Source organism: Helianthus annuus, chromosome 3 (assembly GCF_002127325.2).
Source record: "Helianthus annuus cultivar XRQ/B chromosome 3, HanXRQr2.0-SUNRISE, whole genome shotgun sequence".
Classification (NCBI taxonomy): domain Eukaryota; kingdom Viridiplantae; phylum Streptophyta; class Magnoliopsida; order Asterales; family Asteraceae; genus Helianthus; species Helianthus annuus.
In genome coordinates, this window is record NC_035435.2 from 105,745,368 (window position 1) to 105,769,388 (window position 24,021).

Below are 24,021 nucleotides of genomic sequence, written 5' to 3' on the forward strand. Positions count from 1 at the left end.
ATAGAATCAAAAGATAAATATAAAGATATCGCAATTAGAATTTGAAGTGCAATGATTTGTAGAAATAATAGGATTCAATGTCAGAAAGAACTTACTTTGATTATCAATTGAGGGAGATTCTGAATCAATAATCTCAATTTGTGAATGAAAGTATGAAAAATGATTTGTCAATAATCAAACCAGAAATCAGTTTATTAAATGGCAAGGATACACCGGATAATACAATAGAATTTAGTGTATCATGGTCTTAATACATAATTGTATCAAGATTACTTGAATGATGAGTCAAACAAATGACGTATCGATAGGGTTTATTATTAGCACATGCTACAAATTTATACGGACACCACAAGGTGCTGTAATGACCGAAAGAATTCAATAATTACGGTGACCGAACAAATTCACCGTTTTTGAAATTAACTGGATATTTCAAAAGATTGGATATTTCAATTGAAGAAATAATGTGGAATCAATTCAAAGATGAAAGAATTACTGGAGGTACATTGCATTAAGACTGGTTTAGGATAATGAATCAATAAATAATTTCGTACCTCTGGTGTGAAAATGAGATGAGTCCAAGTTTCAAAGAAATCAAGGTGTCGTGTTTTAACAAATGATATATTGAAATTGAAGACTTTAAACAAGTTCAAATAACGAAATTACCTTGAATGTGATGATCTCAATTCATCATATGGGATTTTGAAATTGAATATATATATAAGCAAGTTTAAACAATTGAGTTTGGTTTGGACATATTCCAACAATGGATATATGTATTGACAAGAAATGAAAACCTGGTAACTCTGAAAAGAAGAGAAGTTTTCCAAGAAATCTGTTGACTCGATTATCAAAAGTCAGCATTTAAAATTAGAAGAGGAAATTATCAAAAATAAGTATGAAGAAAATATTTATTAAAACTCATGAGTAGATGATCTTTTTTTTTGAATTGAATTTACATGCACGGCAACCAATGCACGTGAAACATAGGAATTTGTCAAGAGATGAGACAAATAAGAGTTGATTCTATAAAAGAAAAACAGAGACCTTTTATTGATGAAGTTTCGATCAGAATCAAAAGTCAACTAATAATTAAGTGTAGACAAAATATAAGGGTGCTTTATTTTAAAAGTTGTTGTTGGATCGGGTGTTATAAATTTTTATGCGTTCTCTTTAACTTCATCGGAGTTTCGATCCTCGTTGTCAGGTGCCTTAGATAGTTTCGGACAGTAGCGATGGAAGTGGCCTGGATCTCCACATTTGTAACATACGTTAGTTTCCCTTTTCCTTCTACATTCTTCTTCTACATGTCCAGCTTTCTTGCAGAAGTTACAGCGAAGTGTCTTCTTAAAATAACGTTCTCTTGCATGCTTTTTGCTGTTGTTGGTAGGTTGTGCGATTTCTGGTTTCATTCCTTTGTCCTTGGAGGATTTGTTAGAGTATAATTCCTTATAGGAGTAGCCATAGGTTTTGGTTTTCTTTCGTTTGGAAGATGGAGTTTTGATACAAATATCATGACTTCCGTCGATACTAGGGCTAGGTATGAAGTGATGGGTATGCTTACAATGTATAGTAGGATTCTCTTTTATAGGCACAAAAATTTTAATAGCTTCAATGATCGAAGGTATGGCATTCGATATTCCTTGGGCTATTATATTTTCTATAGTGTTTCTATCAAAAGAGTTTTCATTACTAGCCGGAATTTCATGATCACATGTCATTTCCTTTGACATCTGAATTACAAACATGTTCAGATATAATTATCACAGAACTAAACAATTATATAGGTATATTTTGTTTAGCATCATCCTAATCATAACTATTAGTATTATGCGATGATATTTAAGGTAACATGTCACACCCCCGAAAATACCACCTAGGGATTGTCCCTGATAGGCGTGTGACGTACTGACAATGAGCCACTAATTACATTGAACCCACACGTTTCAAATAAAGTTTTCAAAATATTAAATAAATCTCATCATAAGTTTACTCGATAACCAATATGTTCAGCGGAAGCAAATAACAAACCATTACTATGTTGTTCAAAAACCAATGTAAAATAATAATTTAGTAATCACATGAGTCCCCTCAGTCGACCCATGGCCACTCCTGCTCCTCCAGACAGCAAGTTTCCACATCCAAGATACCTAACGACCTGCGAGCATGCAACAAGTGTATCAGACAAAGCTGGCGAGTCCACAGTTTAAGAAAACGTTTTTGTTACCAGTTGTATGTAAACAGTTCAATACCGATGCAAGTAATATTGTTAATATCTCATTTCCAAACACGGACGGCTCACGGACTGCCCTTCCCACGTACTCCTATCTAGTACTGGGCCAGACTGGGTCATTAGTTCACCTCCGTCCTCTACAGGCACGGGGTGAGGGTGCCAAACCTAAGTAGCGCTACTAACTAATACCCGATGAGGGACTTACAAATGATGATAGGTGAGATCATTAACCAATATACTCGTTTTTACCCAAAGACTCGTTCCCCCCCATGGAATACCCACTGACTGTCCCCAACCACTGGGACGCATGCTCGAATGTAGTGAACTCACCTTAGATTGCTCGGTATGTCACATTACTTAACCCTTTCCATGTTGGTCCACCGAACCCTACCGTGGTTACCAAAGACAATCAGTTAACATGCACAAAAATCACATATTCCACATTCACATTGCACAAATAGCATACACACCTCGTCGTATGAGTCATATTAGCCGTTCATCAAATCCATCAGTAACATACATTGTGTTATCACATTACAAATATCAAATTCTAACAAGTCTTAGCAGTTAATTACCCCACATACAATTTACCAACATTAAACACCTAGCATGCCTTTCTGTTCAAATGTACGGCCCAAGAATCCTAGGTTCACACTTAGTGTGCGGTCGGTTTTCAAGTGTGCGGTATAACAAGCCCGCAAGTGAGGTGTGCTACTCATTTTCTGGGTACAGTCCATGATCAACTTGTGGCCTACTCACTTTGGCCCAATTAACAGTGTACATTAGATGGGTTGGTCCCCTAACTATGCTCAGCCCAAACGTAAAGCATGCATGAGTCTCAACTATTACCAGATGCAACTCATCCAAGCCCAGCCGAGACAACATGTGCGGCCCAACCTGTTGCGGCCCAACAATTTTTTGATCCCTTTAATTTTGTACGATCATATTAATAAAGATGTGTGGTTGACCCAGTCAACCTTCATCATAATTTCCGTGATTAGCCCCCCACTAATCTTGTTCATATCGGTTATTAGATTGAATGGTTATGCATATCTTTTCCTTACAAAAACCAAAGCAATTTCCATATCATAACATATATAAATTCTAATCTTTTGGCAATAATATTCATCATCAAACAATAACCCTAACTCATTCATTACAACCGTTTCACCAACCATTCATCAAACAAATTACATCATGACTGATTATATTATTTGTTTAGCACTCTAATCATCTTCCCATTATTCTCGGCCATTAAATCAATGTTTATTAGTAAAAGAAAGCTGTGTTTTGAATCAGATTATCATGTGCTTCACTATAGATTAGTCTACCTTTAATGATTGCATGGGATTCTCGATCAAATAAAACCAACAGTTGTGGTCAGTGACTTTTATATGAGGTCCAATAGAATTAGTGACTTTTATATGAGGTCTAATAGAATTTGAAGTATATCAATAATTCCATGTGCTAAATGGGAGGTCTTGAACAAATTCTGATTGAAAGTCAAAATACATCATCATGAATTATATTATTACACTTACGTAACATGATCGACCCAAGCTATGATTAACAAATCACTATCATACAAACATGGAATGAATAAATGAGGATTACTAACCGATACTATGATTAATCGAGATGCAAAACCGAAACAGGAGGAGGTCTTGCTACTGCCGTCGCACCATGGGTGTAAGGGTAGGGTTTTGATTTGGTTCTTGTTTCCTCTAAAGGAATACACATTACGCAATATAAAAAAAAAAGGGTTTGGGCTTTGTTGTGGTACCCCTTTGATGGACCGAGATGCTCATATTTAGGCCCAAACCATTGGGTTGTTACCGTTATTTAACATACTTACAACCGGGTCTCGGGCCTGGTCTAAATGTATGTGGGCCGATAATAATAATGTTGGGGGGTAGTTTTCTAAGTTAGTTAATTGGTACATAGGAGCATTCTAACGGCTTCATGCAGTTAATCAGTTAAGTATATGCTACGCATACCTAGTCACGTTATACATATAGCAAATACATCACATACACTGGTGTTTAGCAATTTTTATCGTCGCAAGATATATGAAAGGAAATAATCAGAAAACAGAATCACGTGACTAAGAGATACTGAGAGATACCGACCTTGAAAGTTCGGATTGTCACATCATCCCCAACTTGAAAGAAATTTCGTCCCGAAATTTGACAACTAAGCACAAAGGAGTGAAGCGAGAGATCAAGACTAATCAAGATTGTTGCGGATTTTGCTCAGGTGTCACATCATCCCCAACTTGAAAGAGATTTCGTCCCGAAATTCACTAGCTTTACTAGGTTTAGACATGTCATCAGAAAAAAAAAATTGAGGATGTTTAAGTTTCATCTGGTCCTCATGCTTCCACGTGAACTCCGGTCCACGTCTTGAGTCCTAACGAACTCTAACAATCGGGATACGGCTAAGCTAACGAATCTTGATATCCTGACCCATAATTCCAGTAGATTACTCGACAACTTAAACTTGTCTAACGAAGGTATCACAAATGTTTCATCGCACAACCACTGCCTTAGATTCGAGACATAAATGACATCATGTACGTTGCCCAATTCGTCAGGTAACTCGAGTTTGTGAGCCACGTCACCGATTTCATCTAGAATCCTGACTATCCCACCATATCGTAGATGAAGCTCGCCACGCTTCCCGAAAGTGTACCGCACCCTCCCAGGGTGAGACCTTCGATTATGATACGTTCGCCTCCAACGAACTCCCGGTGTTTACTAAGCTTATCAGCTTTCCTGACGGTCTCGCATTGCCGTCAAACAATTTCCGATCTGAACAATATTCCCATGAGGTTCGAGTACAAACTCTGGAACTGTGATTAGGTTGACACCAACCTTAGTCCAACAAGGAGGTTGGCATTGTCATCCATGGAATGCCTCAAGCGGAGCTGTATGCATACTAAAACAGTAACGGCTGCAATAGAGCCCACCCAAAGATAAGTGTCTTTCCCAATTGTTTACTATAGTCAATCACGCACATGCTCGCAGCATGTCTTCGCGTGTCAGAATGGTTTGTTGCTCTGCCCGGTTGTCCTACAGTGATAATTAATGCTCATGTCCAGATGTGAGCCAAGGGTGTTGCGTATTGCACGCCTTAAATCAGGTATAGCTCAAAATTAAAGGTAACAGGAGTTAGTACCTCGTGCCTAAAAGCCGTCACTCCCAGAGGAATATTCACAAGCTGAGAAGACTCGTCAGTTCCCTTGACTGCAAGAAGGCGTGCTGGCTACATGAGGCGATCAACGATCATCCATGTGTTACTGTTTCCGTTTTGAGTTGTAAGTAGACTAGTGATAAAATTCATTGTAGTCTGCTCCACCTTCCATATGGGTGTTTCCGGTTTCTGATACTTCTCCTTGACTTTCCCACAAGTTAAACGTCATACATATACATCGCTAGGTGCTTTGCTCAACATAATTCCCTAACGTTGCCATGAAATGAGATTCACATTCATTCCATGAGGTAGCGAATATCGTCTGTCTTGTCAAGTTGCTCCTCCATGCCTCGCATGGAGTCAATCCTGAAAATTATCCTCTGTTAGTTCTTCAGTTTGAACAGAACGAATCTGATCAGGTAAGTTAGAGTCGATAGTGAGCTGCAAAGCTCATGCACGTTCGAGTTCCATAGTCGTAATCCGCCAAAAGTTATATCCAGCGATGCCATTAACTGATTTGCTCTTCCGAGACCAGGGTATACGGGAGGCCCTTGTGATCGGTCTAGGTAACGCATTCGGTACCGTCCAAGTAATGCCTCCAAGTAAATCCGAAGACCATGATTTCCATCGCAGGTTACGATTCGTGCAACTCCCCTTGTAATTCCACTACGTAAGCCCTCACTTTCTCGTGTTGTATCGGCGTGTAACTGGGACTCTGATTCGAATCATCATGGTATACCACTGTTTCATCAATACTTTCGGATAAAAACGATGCTCATTGCATCACAGAGTTGGGTTTCAAAAGCTGAAAGACGTCCTCTTGTTTTATCTTCCACGGACACAGCATCCTGCTGTGTTAAAGAGATTAAAGTTGCACAATCTTTGAAAATCCTGGGATGAATCTGCGATAGAATCTAGTGAGACCAAGAAATTGTTGTACCCCCGAATGAATTTTTGGCGTTGATCAGTTTCGAACAGAATGGATCCTAGCACGATCCACGCGTATTCCCACTTCGTTGGGTGTATGATCAAAATGCATCTCTCGAATCTAGATGTTACATTTAGCAAGACTTCACACGTAATGACTCCTCTCTTAGGAGCTTTAAGATAAGGTACAGATGTCGTCCATGATGTCCCTTCCTCCAGAGAATGACCCAAAACGTCATCAATAGACACGGTCGATTTTTGTGGTTCATAAGCTGCTGGTGTGTTGATTATATCGATAGACATGGTGTACAGAGTTGCACTGGCTGTATTGCGTTTGATATGCCGTTTTAGAAACATCCTCCTCTTGGATACCCATCTGGTGGTAGTTCGTTCATTAATCAACCCCCCCCCCCCCCCCCCGAGTAGTGGCTTGACCCTCTCAGCAGGTCTACAGGTTGTCAACACATGGTTAAGGCAAACGGTCCTTAACTGTAATCTTGTTAAGTTCCTGATAATAACAACACATACGAAAAGCATCTTCACGGATATAACTGGGGCTCCCCAAGGCGACAAGCTAAGTCCGACAAAACTCATGTTCAACAGTTCCTGTAGTTGGTTAGATAGTTCTTGCATCCCCCCCTGGTGCAAGACGGTAAGAGTATGAGTAATCAGGGTTGCCTCTGACGTGAGATTAAGCTGAAATTCTGCCTAACAGTTGTGGAAGTAAGCTCGACAGTTCCTTGGGTGGCAACTCGAGAGGAATCCCGAACAATTGGTGGATCCTCGACCCTCTTTTTACTTAGCCCTAATCATCAGTAACTGTTGCTCACACAGCGGAGTAATCCCTTCGTACACACTTCTAGCCTTCATAGCTGAAATGGCGCTAGCTTTTCACTACTCAAATGCTTTAGAACAAATAATGATTCTCCACACAAAGTTTTCTCCTCACAGGGTATATCTGCGTGATTGCTGAATAACTAATTCACACTAACTACTGCGTTGTAACTGTCGAGGATAGTAGAAGGAAGGTCGAAGTCGAACACTTGTCCCACCAGGTCATATTTGCACCCCAACGAACATATGAGATTTCATTGGAGTTGCCATCAGTCGATTCTACATCCGGTTTGGTTTGAAGAAGTATCAGGGTCGAGCAGAATAGAGACGAAGTGAGCAACTACCCATACAAGCTACCATGTTGCTGCTAAGCCTGGCGTTGCCTACGCCAATCCTAAATGTTCTTCCACGAGCATCAGTTCCAGTGTGGTTGCTACGGTTGCGAAAATTTCCAGTACTGTCGTCATCCCCATGGTTGTTGTCCTGAATCATAATTGGCCAAACCATGTCGTAGGCACCTTTACTTCCATACTGTAGGCTACGATTACAAGTATCTTGATGTTGCCGCGACTCTTGCTTCTAATGTCGTTGCTTGAAACGGTGCGCTACGATCTTTCGCCAACAGAGTCCATCCTTTCGCATTTCGTGCCACGTCCTAAGGCGCTACTCATTGTGATGACAGTTACACATTCCACCCTATAATCGATTGTTTTTGTTTATGTCCCAATTGATGCATAAGAGTCAATTGATGCATAAGAGTCAACTCTCATAAGTCGCTTAGGATTCGATCGAAGTCAAATTGCTAATGTCCGTTGCTGGTAAGCAGGGACATCCGAATACTGAAGTTGGTAAAGTGCTACGCTCATCCCCTTGTCCCTCGATCTTGCAAGCTAACTGAGTAATACACGGTATGTCGCGAGAGTGTTGCAGGAGTAATCGCACTTCAGGATCTAAGGCGTCAACACACTAAGTTCCAGCAAACATAGATAAGTGAGGAAAGTATAGTCCAATCATTTGACGCTGAGCCATCCAACTCAGGGACGTTCGTACTAGCACCTATCATTCTACACAGTTCGCTAGGCGTTCAGATGTGTGATCAGGTGATACTCGATAGCATCGAGATTCGCAAGGATTCAACAAGGGGTGAAAAGATCATGTTCGAGTAGGAGACAATCATTGCTATGACTCCTATGGGCTGCGGAGTTCTAACATAACATCAATTAATAGGGCGGAACCCCTCTTACACTCGTTAAGCCTCACTAGGACTCACATGCACCCCACATTATCATTATGTGTGCACCCATAATAATAAGGCAATTTGCATGCTTATCATAGTGCCTCTTAACTCGCGCTAAAGGTTCCCCAAATTCGAGCAATAAAACAAATGACACCACAACATAGATCATGAATTTTCAAGAAGGATCGCACTCTTAAAACACGTAACATGGGTTGGTAACATAGAGGTTCATACCGCAGTGCTAAGTGTGCATTCACGTGTAGTGTCATACATAAGTGTACGCTAGAGATACTATGCAATAGTAATTGAGAAACGAACCTTGCAGTCTGGAGCTGAGTGTCATGGTCGTATTAGCGTATTCAGAACTGTTCGGTTATAGTCTGGTTTTATAAAAACATTTTAAAACCTAGTTCACTATAACCAGTGGCTCTGATACCAAACTGTCACACCCCCGAAAATACCACCTAGGGATTGTCCCTGATAGGCGTGTGACGTACTGACAATGAGCCACTAATTACATTGAACCCACACGTTTCAAATAAAGTTTTCAAAATATTAAATAAATCTCATCATAAGTTTACTCGATAACCAATATGTTCAGCGGAAGCAAATAACAAACCATTACTATGTTGTTCAAAAACCAATGTAAAATAATAATTTAGTAATCACATGAGTCCCCTCAGTCGACCCATGGCCACTCCTGCTCCTCCAGACAGCAAGTTTCCACATCCAAGATACCTAACGACCTGCGAGCATGCAACAAGTGTATCAGACAAAGCTGGCGAGTCCACAGTTTAAGAAAACGTTTTTGTTACCAGTTGTATGTAAACAGTTCAATACCGATGCAAGTAATATTGTTAATATCTCATTTCCAAACACGGACGGCTCACGGACTGCCCTTCCCACGTACTCCTATCTAGTACTGGGCCAGACTGGGTCATTAGTTCACCTCCGTCCTCTACAGGCACGGGGTGAGGGTGCCAAACCTAAGTAGCGCTACTAACTAATACCCGATGAGGGACTTACAAATGATGATAGGTGAGATCATTAACCAATATACTCGTTTTTACCCAAAGACTCGTTCCCCCCCATGGAATACCCACTGACTGTCCCCAACCACTGGGACGCATGCTCGAATGTAGTGAACTCACCTTAGATTGCTCGGTATGTCACATTACTTAACCCTTTCCATGTTGGTCCACCGAACCCTACCGTGGTTACCAAAGACAATCAGTTAACATGCACAAAAATCACATATTCCACATTCACATTGCACAAATAGCATACACACCTCGTCGTATGAGTCATATTAGCCGTTCATCAAATCCATCAGTAACATACATTGTGTTATCACATTACAAATATCAAATTCTAACAAGTCTTAGCAGTTAATTACCCCACATACAATTTACCAACATTAAACACCTAGCATGCCTTTCTGTTCAAATGTACGGCCCAAGAATCCTAGGTTCACACTTAGTGTGCGGTCGGTTTTCAAGTGTGCGGTATAACAAGCCCGCAAGTGAGGTGTGCTACTCATTTTCTGGGTACAGTCCATGATCAACTTGTGGCCTACTCACTTTGGCCCAATTAACAGTGTACATTAGATGGGTTGGTCCCCTAACTATGCTCAGCCCAAACGTAAAGCATGCATGAGTCTCAACTATTACCAGATGCAACTCATCCAAGCCCAGCCGAGACAACATGTGCGGCCCAACCTGTTGCGGCCCAACAATTTTTTGATCCCTTTAATTTTGTACGATCATATTAATAAAGATGTGTGGTTGACCCAGTCAACCTTCATCATAATTTCCGTGATTAGCCCCCCACTAATCTTGTTCATATCGGTTATTAGATTGAATGGTTATGCATATCTTTTCCTTACAAAAACCAAAGCAATTTCCATATCATAACATATATAAATTCTAATCTTTTGGCAATAATATTCATCATCAAACAATAACCCTAACTCATTCATTACAACCGTTTCACCAACCATTCATCAAACAAATTACATCATGACTGATTATATTATTTGTTTAGCACTCTAATCATCTTCCCATTATTCTCGGCCATTAAATCAATGTTTATTAGTAAAAGAAAGCTGTGTTTTGAATCAGATTATCATGTGCTTCACTATAGATTAGTCTACCTTTAATGATTGCATGGGATTCTCGATCAAATAAAACCAACAGTTGTGGTCAGTGACTTTTATATGAGGTCCAATAGAATTAGTGACTTTTATATGAGGTCTAATAGAATTTGAAGTATATCAATAATTCCATGTGCTAAATGGGAGGTCTTGAACAAATTCTGATTGAAAGTCAAAATACATCATCATGAATTATATTATTACACTTACGTAACATGATCGACCCAAGCTATGATTAACAAATCACTATCATACAAACATGGAATGAATAAATGAGGATTACTAACCGATACTATGATTAATCGAGATGCAAAACCGAAACAGGAGGAGGTCTTGCTACTGCCGTCGCACCATGGGTGTAAGGGTAGGGTTTTGATTTGGTTCTTGTTTCCTCTAAAGGAATACACATTACGCAATATAAAAAAAAAAGGGTTTGGGCTTTGTTGTGGTACCCCTTTGATGGACCGAGATGCTCATATTTAGGCCCAAACCATTGGGTTGTTACCGTTATTTAACATACTTACAACCGGGTCTCGGGCCTGGTCTAAATGTATGTGGGCCGATAATAATAATGTTGGGGGGTAGTTTTCTAAGTTAGTTAATTGGTACATAGGAGCATTCTAACGGCTTCATGCAGTTAATCAGTTAAGTATATGCTACGCATACCTAGTCACGTTATACATATAGCAAATACATCACATACACTGGTGTTTAGCAATTTTTATCGTCGCAAGATATATGAAAGGAAATAATCAGAAAACAGAATCACGTGACTAAGAGATACTGAGAGATACCGACCTTGAAAGTTCGGATTGTCACATAACATATACATGTTATATCTTAACATTTTCTTTTATTATATGTCTTATCAAATTATAAGGAAAATGGAATCTTATATGTTTTCTTCCTTTGATGTAATAGCTTTTATACCGCCTTAATTATATTTCCAGGGCTCATGGCTGGATAGGTATTCAAAAATAAAGATCAGGGCTTTATAGGCTTTATATGAAATTCTAAGATTTTCTGTTATTGACCTATTTATTGTTTTTCAAGAGCTGATGCCAATACAATTATCTTTAAGGTATCCTTTGAATTAAAGTTGGGTATCAAAATAGATGTTGAATATACATGTAGCTTTATTTTCTGTTATATAAAAGCTTGTCCTTTTGCAGAAGACATTTGATTCTTATATATATATACGTATAAGTATACAGTTGTAACATTTTCTGTGACAACCCGAACTTCCGAGATTAGTGTCGTTTTGTTTAGTGATCATTAACTTCTCATTATTCATCTCCAACACTTCTTTCTATGTTAAATGATTTATTTTATGTTAAACGTGAACGTAATTGACTATGGTAGTGTGCTTGTATTTTTGGGCCACACATACTGGGTCTCATGCTCACTACCCGTATCGGACACACACGCACACCCGGAGCTCAATACGCCCAATATTAGTGGACTCGTACTCGGGCTTTGTCAAGCCCAAATTGATGAGGAACCTGGGCCGGCTTATTAATTCAATGCATATCCACATATGATTGGGCCGTGCCCAACCAATGAATTCGCCCTCCTTTGCTCTGAGTGTTCGGCAGACTTTTTGTTGGGCTTAAGCCCATTACCTAGACGAAGTAGTGAATGGGCCACCGCCCTAACTAAGTAGCAGATTTAAGTAGCAGATTTAATATATATATCCATGTATATGTAAACAAGATTTTAACAAACCCTACATTCCCTTTAGTACGTGCGACAGTGGACGAACCCCCTCCCCCCTCGAAGACATCATTCCAGTTTGTTGATTGTGGTTAGTAAAATCCTGTTCACATTAATATTGCTCGATCGATTCTTGTTTTATATGTGCTTGATTCTTTTTTTATAATAATCCCTATTTGATGATCGTGTGTACGTGCAATCTGATGTAACGAGTTATGTGTATATATGGACGTATGATGATTACCTGATGATATTGTACACTGATATTAAGACTCGATGATTATGTGATGAGAATGGTGGGCCGAATAGCATGGTTAATGGATGATGGGGTTATATATGTGGGTAATGATTAGGTTCGAGCATTATGTATGTTAACGGCTGAATCATGAGTTGGTGTAGGGTGTTATATAAATGTTAGTTAACCTTAATCATAAAGAGAGCTAGATCCTTGCGTTAAAACCTGGTTCGAGGGATATATGCATGATTAACAATGTGTATGCATGATTGTGTTAATGATTGTGTCCATGATAAGTGTGTAGAAGTTGTTGAGATCTTATTAATGTTGCCATGTGATGTGATAAGGAAAATGGCTGCCATGTGATGTAATCTTGATTTAATCAAACAAATAGAGATCTTATTAATGCTGCCGGTTATAGTTAAAACTATTAAATGAATTAATGTCATGTGTAAGATGTCAGAATGTATGCAAGGCTCACATGAAACATTAAAACATTGTTAAAATTCTAATTGCTTGAAGGGATCGAGATAGTGGGATCATTCATGGGGATTAATTAATTAATGATACATAATAAACTAGGAGCATTAAATTAAATTAAATGGGGAGATAATGAATTAATGACATTTGAGTTATTAGGAGCATTAAATTAGATGACAATGGTTATGTGTTAATTCTTGAAAAAGATCCGTTATGATTAAGATTCATGGGAATTGGTTTGACAATTGGTTGATTATGATGTATTGATTGTGAAGTATGTAACTGATCCCGTAATTTGTGACTTGAATAACAAACCATATGTTGCCCGATTGCATATTAAGGTGTTTTAAAAATCAAGGTACAAGATAAACTATAAACTGTTGCGCATTGTTGGGTTACTTGCACGAGTTGGGCTGCGATGCTAAACCAGGCCGCACACCCGGGTGGGCCTGGGGGCTCATCTGGGCCAGCCGCACTGGTCTTTGGGCTGACTTTATTTGGGCCGTGACTGATTTTGGCTTGGTTTAATATAATGGGTCGAGCTAGTTGACATTGGGCCGAAGCCTAGTGGGCCGTACAGTCTAAAGTGTTAAGTTAGAGTTTACATTGGGCCTAGTACAAGTGTATGTTACATATTCATTTATATTGCATAACCTGACAACTTATATGATATTATTTCGGTGCTATTTGTGAAATAGGGTGTATTAGATATATAATGGTTCACGCGTTAGATGAGCAACATTTAAATACCTTATGAGTAATACATGATTCCTAGATACTATGTGTTATATAATTGCGTATGTGACCATACTAGAATACGAGCCTAATGTTGAATGGAATCAATAATAGGGCGTGATCGGTTTTAATAACTAGAACAAGTGAAACACTCTGCCGAGCATACCAAGGTGAGTTCATCTCTCTTGAGCATGCGTCCCGGTGGTTGGGACAGTCAGTGGGTATCCTGGGGATGGATAAGTCTTTTAGGTAAAAACGGGAATGTTGGATAATATACTCTTCCTATCACCTTTAAAGTCCCTCCGTGTTGTTTGGTTACCTGGAAGGTAACATGGTATTAGTTAGTAGCGCTACTTAGGTTTGGCAGCCTCACCCCGTTCCTGGGAGGACGGATGTTGAACTAATGACCTAGTCATGACCAATGCTTTGATAGGAGCATTGGAGAAAGGGCAAAACAATCAGAAGCCGTCTTGTATTCGGGGTATTATCAACATTACTTTCTGAATTAAATTCAATGGATTAACTAAACACTTGGTAACCAACGTTTTCGTAAAACTATGAACTCACCAGCGTTGTCTGATACACTTGTTGCATGCTCGCAGGTCGTTAGATTATATGGATTTGGAACTTGCTGTCTGAAGTAGCTGGAGTGGTTATGGGTCGTGCTGATTGGATACGAATGATGGGTTATTGATTACATACATTTAATTTGAAACAGTTAAACTATGTTTTCTTTTATTTGCTTCCGCTGAACATGTTGGTTTTCATTAAACTTGTTGACGGTACTTTTCAGTAGTAATTGATGATTTTATTTAACAACTTGTGATTGGTTCAATATGATTAGTGGCTCGTTATTGGTTTGTCACACGCCTAGTAGGTTTCCCCATGGGTGGTATTTTGGGGGTGTGACATTTTCTTTATAATATCACTTATAAAAATCCAGTTACATAATTAATTGTATTAGCTATCCTGTTTATTTTCATAACCTTGACATTAATCAAATAAATTTCTATCCTGTTTATTTTCAAATAAATCCAGTGATCAAGGGTTAAAAAACTTAAAACGGGGCATGGCTTTATTATTATTATAGGATAAATAATCATTTAAAAGAATATATATAGAGAGAGTAGCGACATAGAGAGTGTATGAAAAGAAAGTTTGAACAGATTCGAAGTGTCACTTGTCTCTATATATACTGAACTCTTAGCTTTGAGTGCACGCAAATCTTTCTACTGCTTGTCCACGTACACAATTCCTTTAATGTGAATTTGATTCTTTAGTGGACATGTAAACTTCCTTCATTTCATAAGTTGTAATTTATTTTATTATTTATTATATATATTATAATTAATTCAGCTGCTTCACTTATTTGGCGCACATAACATCTAAACTATGACGTTTTATAAAATAATGAATATATCATTAGAACGAAAATATTTGTATCTACATTTTGAACCAAGTTTCATTAAAAATGAAATTTTATTTTTGTTTCGATGGTTTGATACTAGGACTTGTTTATATGCATTATAATCATGTCAATACTAACTTTCTAAGAGGTTTTGACTCTAGGTAAAAGTGTGGACATTCCGGATGGTGATCAAGCATGCTTTCAAGAACCGAACACTAATTTTTGAAGCTTCTGCGTTAAACTTAACTTGTCTAGACAATGATTATGTTGTAAATGAATTGTTAACCATGTTTTGAATGTTTAAACTAGCCAATAGTTGACTAGTGGGTATTACTTTAAAACTTGTTTTGTACGTATCATGAATATGAATTGGTCTACAAACATGAAAACTTTTTGTAAACTCAGATTTAGTATGAAATTCATGTAATTTATTATTTAATCTCGTCCTTTTAACAAGGGTCTTACAAAGGCCTAGATTGGTTAAAGTTGAAATTCGAGACAAATAGGTTACTTGCGAATAAATTGGTGGATTATGATCCAAAAGATGAAATTAGATGTTTATGTATGCCTAATTTCGTTAGATATGATGAAATTATGAAATACTTGATGTAGGTTACTTCTAAGAGATGAATAAGTAGATTATCAAGTGGGTTTTGATAATATGATGAAGCTAATGAGATAATCATGTCTGAAACCTTCATGAATGGTAGTATTAGGAATAATACTTGAACAAATCGTGAGTTTAAGTTTATGTTCATAGTTGCCATGAAGTGGGTTAAGTATGTTATGGTGAAATTGGTGACTTTATTCATGTACATGGAAGTTTGAAATCATGATATCTACTAGTTGATATGTAGAACTTGATTTTAATAGGTGTTCGGAAGAATGCTAGCGATACGATAAAATAGGTTTCACTTATAAATGAGAACCCTTAGTTCTAGCGAAAATACATGAATAAATTAGTCTTGATAATCGCTTGAACTAGTTGAAGTATAGGAAACGTAACGAACTTAAGTAGAAAATATTTTAAAACGGTAGCATCATTATAATGCCTACCGGATAGTTGATGAGATCGCCTAAATAAGTTATTGAACGCAAACATGCAATCCATACGATTAAGGGTAATTGACTTTTAAAAGTCAAATTTATCAATGATGAAGTCGAATAGTAGTTTCGACATAGAATTCGTAAGATGGAATAGTCGTATGTGATAATGACTAATCTAACCGAATGCAAGGTAAGTAAAGCTTACACCCATATGTAGTACTCGTAATTGTTTTATAGACAGTAAATACAACAATGGATTATGTTAAAAAAAAATGGGTTACGACATGAACTGAAATGAGTCGGAATGAATAAAAATGATCAAAGCCAAAGTTAATGGTAAAAAGAGGCAAATTGGTAGTTTAGTCATGTATTGACTAAAAAATTTATAAGTTTCCTTAAAATTACCTAGTAGCGTTACTAGTAATGGGTAAAAAGGGATAAAAAGGGTAATTGAGTCACATGATGACTAAATGTAAGTTGAGATTAAATGGATACCCACGGCGTAAGCCGAAATGGGTTAAAAATGTAAGGAAAAAAGGAAATTTTATAGTAAATTCCGAAGTGGGTCGCACATGTGATTGGGTATTTTAAAACCATGCTTTGTTATATGCGAATGTTTGGTCATATAGGCCAAATGGGTCAAATGGTGGTGATAACACCATTTGACAATTTGACTAACATGGTTGTCAAGTCGTGTGTTCACAGGAGTGAACCGGAGGTGGATAAGTGCGTCGCTATAAAGTAGCGGCAAATAAAAGCAAGGTATAAATTGGGTTTATACGTTGACCCGAGCCAGGTACGCCTAAATGAATTTAAAGTTAAAAGTGCAATTTTGGTCACATAGATAGTGATGGTCCTTCGCCGTAAAATGAAGGACATAAAATTGACCAAAACTTCCTTGATGGGTAAATCGGGCAAACGAACCTTAGAGGTTGTTTAGGAACTTGTATTAGGATTACGAAGTCCTTAGATAGGTATAAAACTATAGGTAATGACATTCATGGGTCGAATGTCTAAAAACGGGTCTAATGCGTAAAATGTCCAACCGAAGGGTAGAAATTGGGAATATGGATTCCTTATGTTAAATCCACCACGAAAATTGTTGTGGTGGAATAAAATTAGTTGTTTAGTATGTGAATAAAATGTGCGAAGTGAAAAGAGCGAGTTTAATGTTTAAATGCTCAAAAGTCCCCTAAACGGGTCAAAATAGACTAAGAAGTAAATTGTGGTTAAATGCTTAGATAGATACAAATGAATTAGTGAATGTAAACGCCTACATAAACTCTTTGATGGGAGCGAAAACGTTAAGTTTTGACAAACCCGGGATGGGTAAATATGATAGAAATTAACTATTGTTCTATAGCATGTAGTATGATGATAATGCCAAACAGGTCGAATAATCACCTAAGGGATTTATGAGCCAATAGTGTATAAATCAGATTTTTATGTAAACCGAGGTGATAAATGGGTCCGTAATTTCATTACGGACACGTAGGAAAAAGAATCACGCGAAACGGACGTCTAGATCAAAAGTTATACACGTTTTTGTATAGGTTAAGTTAGAAAAATGGAGCTGGGTATCTACAACACCAGTCAAGTGAACATTCTTTCGAAACAGGGCAGTCGCGTCGCGCGACAACCAATCAATATCATCATCGCGGCACGCGACAAGATTTGATCAAACCCGTCGCGGCATGCGACAGGTGTAAAAGCTGCAAAGTTGTTTTGTTGTAATTTGGCCTAGAGAACTTGGTTTGTTGTATTGTATAACTATCAAAATTAATGTTTATGATGGTTTATAAAAATGTAGGTATACTTGAAGGTCCCGGATGAAGATCAAGCTCTAGGGAGGACCGAACACGATCAAAGAAATAAGCTTCCGCACATTGTTTCGTCGATATTTTAATCGACGAACTATATTACTTTTCGTTGTATTTTTTTTTAAATTATAAAAGTTTTAAATTATCCGTATTTTCTACGGATACAAAATATTAGTGACATGTTTATTTTCGTAAATTAAACGAAAACTGTTAAATAATACTATGGGTGTTACAAAACCAAAAAGAATTGTTGTTCAAACGGCTGATGGGAACGTGATTAATGTTACAGGGGGAGGGACAATCGAAATATCACCAACCCTTAAACTTTCAAATTGTCTTTATGTGCCATCATTATCACATAAACTACTATCAATTAGCCACGTAACAAAAGAATTGAATTGTACGGTCTTGATGCATCCCACCTTTTGTATCTTGCAGGATATCAGGACGGGAGCGATCATTGGGCGTGGCACTGAACACCATGGATTGTACTATGTGGATGAAGTAGAGCAAAATGGTACTGTGATGTTAGCTCATGGAACAACCAGTCGAGAAGCTTGGCTATGGCATAGGCGATTGGGGCACCCCTAAACTGGTTATTTACATCTTTTATTTCCTCGGTTATTTTCTTCGAATACTAAAATAAATTGTGAAACTTGTTTGCTTCCCAAAAGTCATCGTGCAACATTTAAACCCAATAACACAAAGGTTGACTCTCCTTTTTCATTAATCCATTCGGATGTTTGGGGCCATCCCCAATTACTGGGGGGCAAAGCTTTAAATATTTCCTTTTGTTTGTTGATTATTGCACACGAATGACTTGGATTTATTTTCTAAAGCATAAATCCGAAATATTCGAAAAATTCACTATGTTTCATGCAATGGAAAAACACAATTTAAACAAGACATTCAAATTTTACGATCTGACAAGGGCACAGAGTTTGTTAACAATTCAATGAAACTTTTTTGTCAAAACCGGCGAATAATTCATCAAACTTCTTGCACACATACTTCCGAACAAAAGTGTCGTTGAGCGTAAAAACTGCATTCTTCTTGAAATAACCCGGGCCCTCTTGCTCGAATCCCACGTTCCCAAATCTTATTGGCCCAAAGCTGTAGCTACCGCTGCTTACCTCATCAATCGACTTCCAACAAAGCCCTAAAACACAAAACCCCCTTACAAACCCTATCGGAATTTACCAAACTCCCACCAGAGCTTACTCTTGAACCACGTGTCTTTGGGTGTTCCGTCTTTGTCCACATACCTAAAACAGATCGCACTAAACTTGATCCATGTGCGGAAAAATGTGTCTTTGTTGGTTATGGAGTCCATAAGAAAGGTTATCGATGTTACAACCCTCAAACACGCCACATGTTTACTACAATGAACTGTGACTTTCTCGAGACTTCTTTCTACTACACCCAACGTAGTGGTCAGGGGGAGAATGAGCATGACTCACTCAGTTGGTTTGTACCGTCGTCTGAAGAGGTCCATCACAGTACCCAAGCAGAACCATCATCCACACAATCCATGGCACCAGGTGCACCCGAACATGACCCTTCCAACCTGACATCCGAGGTGAGTATTTCTCAAGATGATTTATCTAATGGTGACTTGTCTGATAATGATAATGTTGAGGAAGAAGCAGGACAAGAATCAGATGGTGAAACTAACCAAGGAAGTGTACCTATACAAGAAGAAAATACAAGTGAAACAACAAGTGCAAATGAAACAACTCAAGAACAGTATGTCCTGCCACTAAGGGCGAACAGAGGGGTTCCTCTTAAACGATACTCTCCAGATAAGGAGACTCGAGGTTCGAGATATCCAATGGGGAATGTAGCTGAGGGGAACTTATCCAATGAAGCTAAGGCATTCACCTCATCTCTATACTCTGAGGAAATTCCAAGCTCCGTAAAACAAGCTCTCGAATCAATCAACTAGAAGAATGCAATGGAAACTGAGATGGATGCTCTAAAAAGGAACAACACATGGGAGATTTGCACCATTCCACCGGGGAAGAAGCCTGCAGGATGCCAATGGGTGTACTCAGTAAAACATAAGCCGGATGGCACGGTTGAAAGATACAAGGCACGATTAGTTGCAAAAGGGTACACTCAGACATATGGGATAGATTACTCAGAGACGTTCTGTCCAGTAGCAAAAAATGACACTATTCGGGTCCTTTTCTCAATCGCCGCAAATAAGGATTCATACCCGTATCCGTAATCCGGATACACTTGATGCGCCGGGTAATTTGGTTCATCAACATGTGTAGTCGGAGTCTCGTTCAAGTCTGTTCAAGTCTGGCAACTGTATTTTTTGATCAACAGGGACGCCAGACACAACCTCCTCCTCCTCATTAGCATCATTTACTCCCCATGCGTCGTTAGAATAGTGATTAATGAAATAATTCTCGTCCCAAAATGATGACATTTTAACAATATTGTGTTTGACACAGAGGAAATGAATGTATACAGAACAAAGGAATTGAACCAACATAACTTCTGTTTGAAGTCGAAGGCAGAGATGCATGTCTAAATAGACTTTTGAATTTACAATCATACGCCTCGTATAGTTCTAGTTCCGTACTTTGCGTATAGCTTTATTTATGTGCCTAGACAACATCGTATCAGTGTCAAATCTGTCTGACATGCGCTGCGTATAGGTCTATACGCAGCGTCTTACTTTATGTACATACGCTGACTGATTTGACATGGTACTAGGTTTGACTGTCTGGTCGTGTACCTACCCCTTACCTACGCTGCGTATAGACTTATACACAGTGTAAAGGGGTAACCCTAAACGCTGCATATACGTCTATACACAGCGTAGGTAAACCCTAAGTATGTAGATACCCAACCAAGGTGTGCAGATAATGTGAGCCTAAATTAAATAACAACTTTTTGTATAGCCCATTCCAACACCTTGGTTAAACCTGCTTATAATGGGATAATATTATAATATATCAAATTAATTTTTTTAAACATTTGAAAAATAGTGCTTCAAATCTGAAACAACTAAGAACATTCACAATGGATCCTCTATATGTATGGGAGTATAATCTCTATATTTGTGAGAGTGGTTGTAAATTGTTGTGAATGGAGGAGAGAAAAAAAAGGAGAAAAAGTTGTTTATCAGTATTTAGAGGAGATAATGTTCACGTCTATAATTTTTTAATATTTTTAGAAAATGGTTATGAGTGAAAAAACATAATGATACAAGTATAAAAAATATTATTTAACAGAAGAGAAGAGAGAATAGATAGAGTGTTTTAGTGTAATTATAAAAAAGGAGTAAGAGATTTGATTGTGAATGCTCTAATATAATTAAAAATATAAAAACTATATAAATTAAAGGTGATGTGGCACGAGACGCTAACCCACTACACTTGGTCGACCTAGTTAATCTAATCATATGTATCACGTTAGCATTAATAAAGGAACAAACAAATAATATTGTTGGATCAACGAAAACTGTATTAAAGCTATTCGTTACTCAAATATATTAAGAAATTAAGAGTCAACTCAAACCTTGTTAGATAGAATTTGGGCCTTTTCATGAATGATTATGGGTTTATCAACCCTCCCCATAATGCGAGCTTAAGATGGACAATAATTAACTAAAAAATAGGTAGGCATGCGAATTACTAAGTTATTAATCTTTATCCTAAATTGGGGCCTCATGAATTATTATTAGTTTAGTGGCCACTAGGCCATATATAGGGTATTACAGGTTTATATATATAATCAAACATCAGAACATACAATTTAGTAATCAAACACTATAAACTCCCATATACAAACTTTTCATTGCAATTAATAACTTAACACAAACATGCACACAAATAATTTAAACTGAAAGCAATGAAGCCAAACAATCACACCCACGAACACCGGCCCATCAGAATCTTTGTTACACTAGAACTTTGCCTGTAGTTGGTCCACCACGCTTTTATCCACTTGGAACGCCTTGGCTAAAATATCCCCAGGAATTGGAGGATTTGCACCAAACACAGCATTCGCTATTGTTATGGCACCAGGGTTTTGACTGCTCAATGCAGCAATAGCCACTGCATTCCCATTCCCGACGTTACTCTGGAAATGCACAAGTCCAACGGGGAACACGAAAACATCACCCTTTTTCAGCACCTTGGTGATAAAACGGTTATTGGGGTTGGATGTGACAAACCCAACTCGTAGAGTTCCTTCAAGAACGGTAAGAATCTCGGTGGCTCTTGGATGAATGTGAGGTGGGTTTTGTCCCCATGGCGCGTAGTCAATCCGAACCATTGAGATGCCTAAAGTGTTTAGCCCAGGTAACTGAGTTGCAAAGACTGTGGTAACCCTCGATCCCACAGGGTTTGATGTGTTGCCCATGAGGTGTAGCCCACTGAAGAAGAAGTCATCAGCTTGAACTTTCATCGGGTCCTTGCATACTAGACCATTTACTTTCACTGCACATTAAGTACAATATATATTTTCTGTTACATGAAAGCCATTACCATTTGAGTAAGTTTGGTAAATCTTATAATTAAAAAAACGTACCTGAGCTGTTGGGATCGGCTACACAAAAATCTTGTAGGGGTTTAGGCTCGTAGGCTAAGGCAAGGCAGCTAAAAGTAAGAGCTACAAAACTCAAGAGGATGATTTTGTTCGACATCTCTTTTAGTTTTCGGCGTAGGAACACAGTTGAGATGTTTTTGATTGTGAAATTAACTGCTCTGTGTCTGCATATATATACTGCATGGAGGCATGGTTCTTGAATCTTTTGTTTATTCAAATTAGCCGTCTGTCCAACGTCGGATGTATACTGTTGTAATAGTATCAATCCAACTTGAATGGTGACAATCTTGATAAGGAAGTGGTGAGCCGGCATTTTAAAATCTAGTACCAATTTAGTGGTGTCAAGATTCGGTCAATCTCTCAATTATTTTATGTTATAGGTTATTGACCAAGGTTGCAAATTTTAAGAGATTATTCACATGGAACATAACGTGACTAACATCCTGTGATGGAACGAATTAAAGTTGCACTAGGCTTTCTTGGGGTTCCATGCCTAGAAACTCGAACTCATCACAATTTGGCTACAAAGTAGTTGACTTTGTTGGTTCAGGCCCTCAAGATCACTCACTATACACACTCAAATAATACTATCTAATATATATGTGTAACTGAAGAAAGAAAACGAAATGGAAAAACTGATTACTATATTCATTAACCATAGGGCTATAAATAGCCTTACACACATAGTGGAACCATGCGAAAAATAATAAGTTAAAACTGAGTCAACCTAAATAATCGTGCACTTCAACAAACTTCTCAACATTCACATGCTCTAAAGAGTTGGTCAACCTTTTGGACTCCTTCTCTCACGTGCAGAAATACTTTAAGCCCATTTCTCATTTTTCTTGACCCATTAGATAACTTAACTTAATAAATAAATAAAGTACAAATAAACAACGGATCCAGTTGATTATTCGACCCCTACTCGACCCGAAATAACCTGCAACATCAAGATTAATTCCAACAGACTAGACAACTTTCTCATGGGAAAATTACCAAAATGTCATTTGACCAAGTGGTTTTATCAAAATGTCACTCCCAGGCGTCCATGGAGAGACGCAATAACAAGGGGATGCGTCATCTGACCAGGTAGTTGACTTCACAAGTGATGATCCTTCATCGACTTGTTACCAACCATAATAAGGTTATAAAGAGTTTTGGGACGAAAAATTTGAGTTTTCTTGCCAAAAACGTTTTTCTGGAGACCAATAACGTTAGGGCTCTGTTAGTCAGGCTCCATTGGAGGCCAATATATTAATAGTTGGAACTGCCATTGTTTATTTTTGAGGTTAGGATTGTTGGGTGCTAACGAGGAATATTTGGTATTATTAAAATCGAATATTCCTTTAATAAAATGGTGGGGCTCACTCACTTTTTTTACAGTTAAATATATCCTTTAAATTTTCTTTAGAATATACAAGGTTATTTTTGTTATGTTAAACACA

At 38.1% G+C, this 24,021-nt stretch overlaps 1 protein-coding gene across 1 annotated transcript; it reads right to left on the reverse strand.

Moving 5' to 3' along the window:
• Positions 1–21,785: 21,785 nt before the first annotated feature.
• Positions 21,786–22,702, reverse strand: LOC110881880 (putative germin-like protein 2-1). Its single transcript, XM_022130024.2, has 2 exons — positions 22,559–22,702; positions 21,786–22,467 (listed from the first exon to the last, which is right to left on the reverse strand). The coding sequence occupies exons 1-2, from the start codon at positions 22,671–22,673 to the stop codon at positions 21,932–21,934; spliced, it is 651 nt and encodes a 216-aa protein (XP_021985716.1). The 5' UTR covers positions 22,674–22,702; the 3' UTR covers positions 21,786–21,931.
• Between the last annotated feature and the right edge of the window lie 1,319 nt (positions 22,703–24,021).

What these genes read in the sequence shown, in the direction of transcription:
- LOC110881880 (XM_022130024.2), bottom strand. Translation starts at nt 22,673, where the DNA reads ATGTCGAACAAAATCATCCTCTTGAGTTTTGTAGCTCTTACTTTTAGC. An exon ending in AGCCGATCCCAACAGCTCAG is followed by an intron (nt 22,468 to 22,558) that starts GTACGTTTTTTT and finishes CTTAATGTGCAG; the next exon opens with TGAAAGTAAATGGTCTAGTA.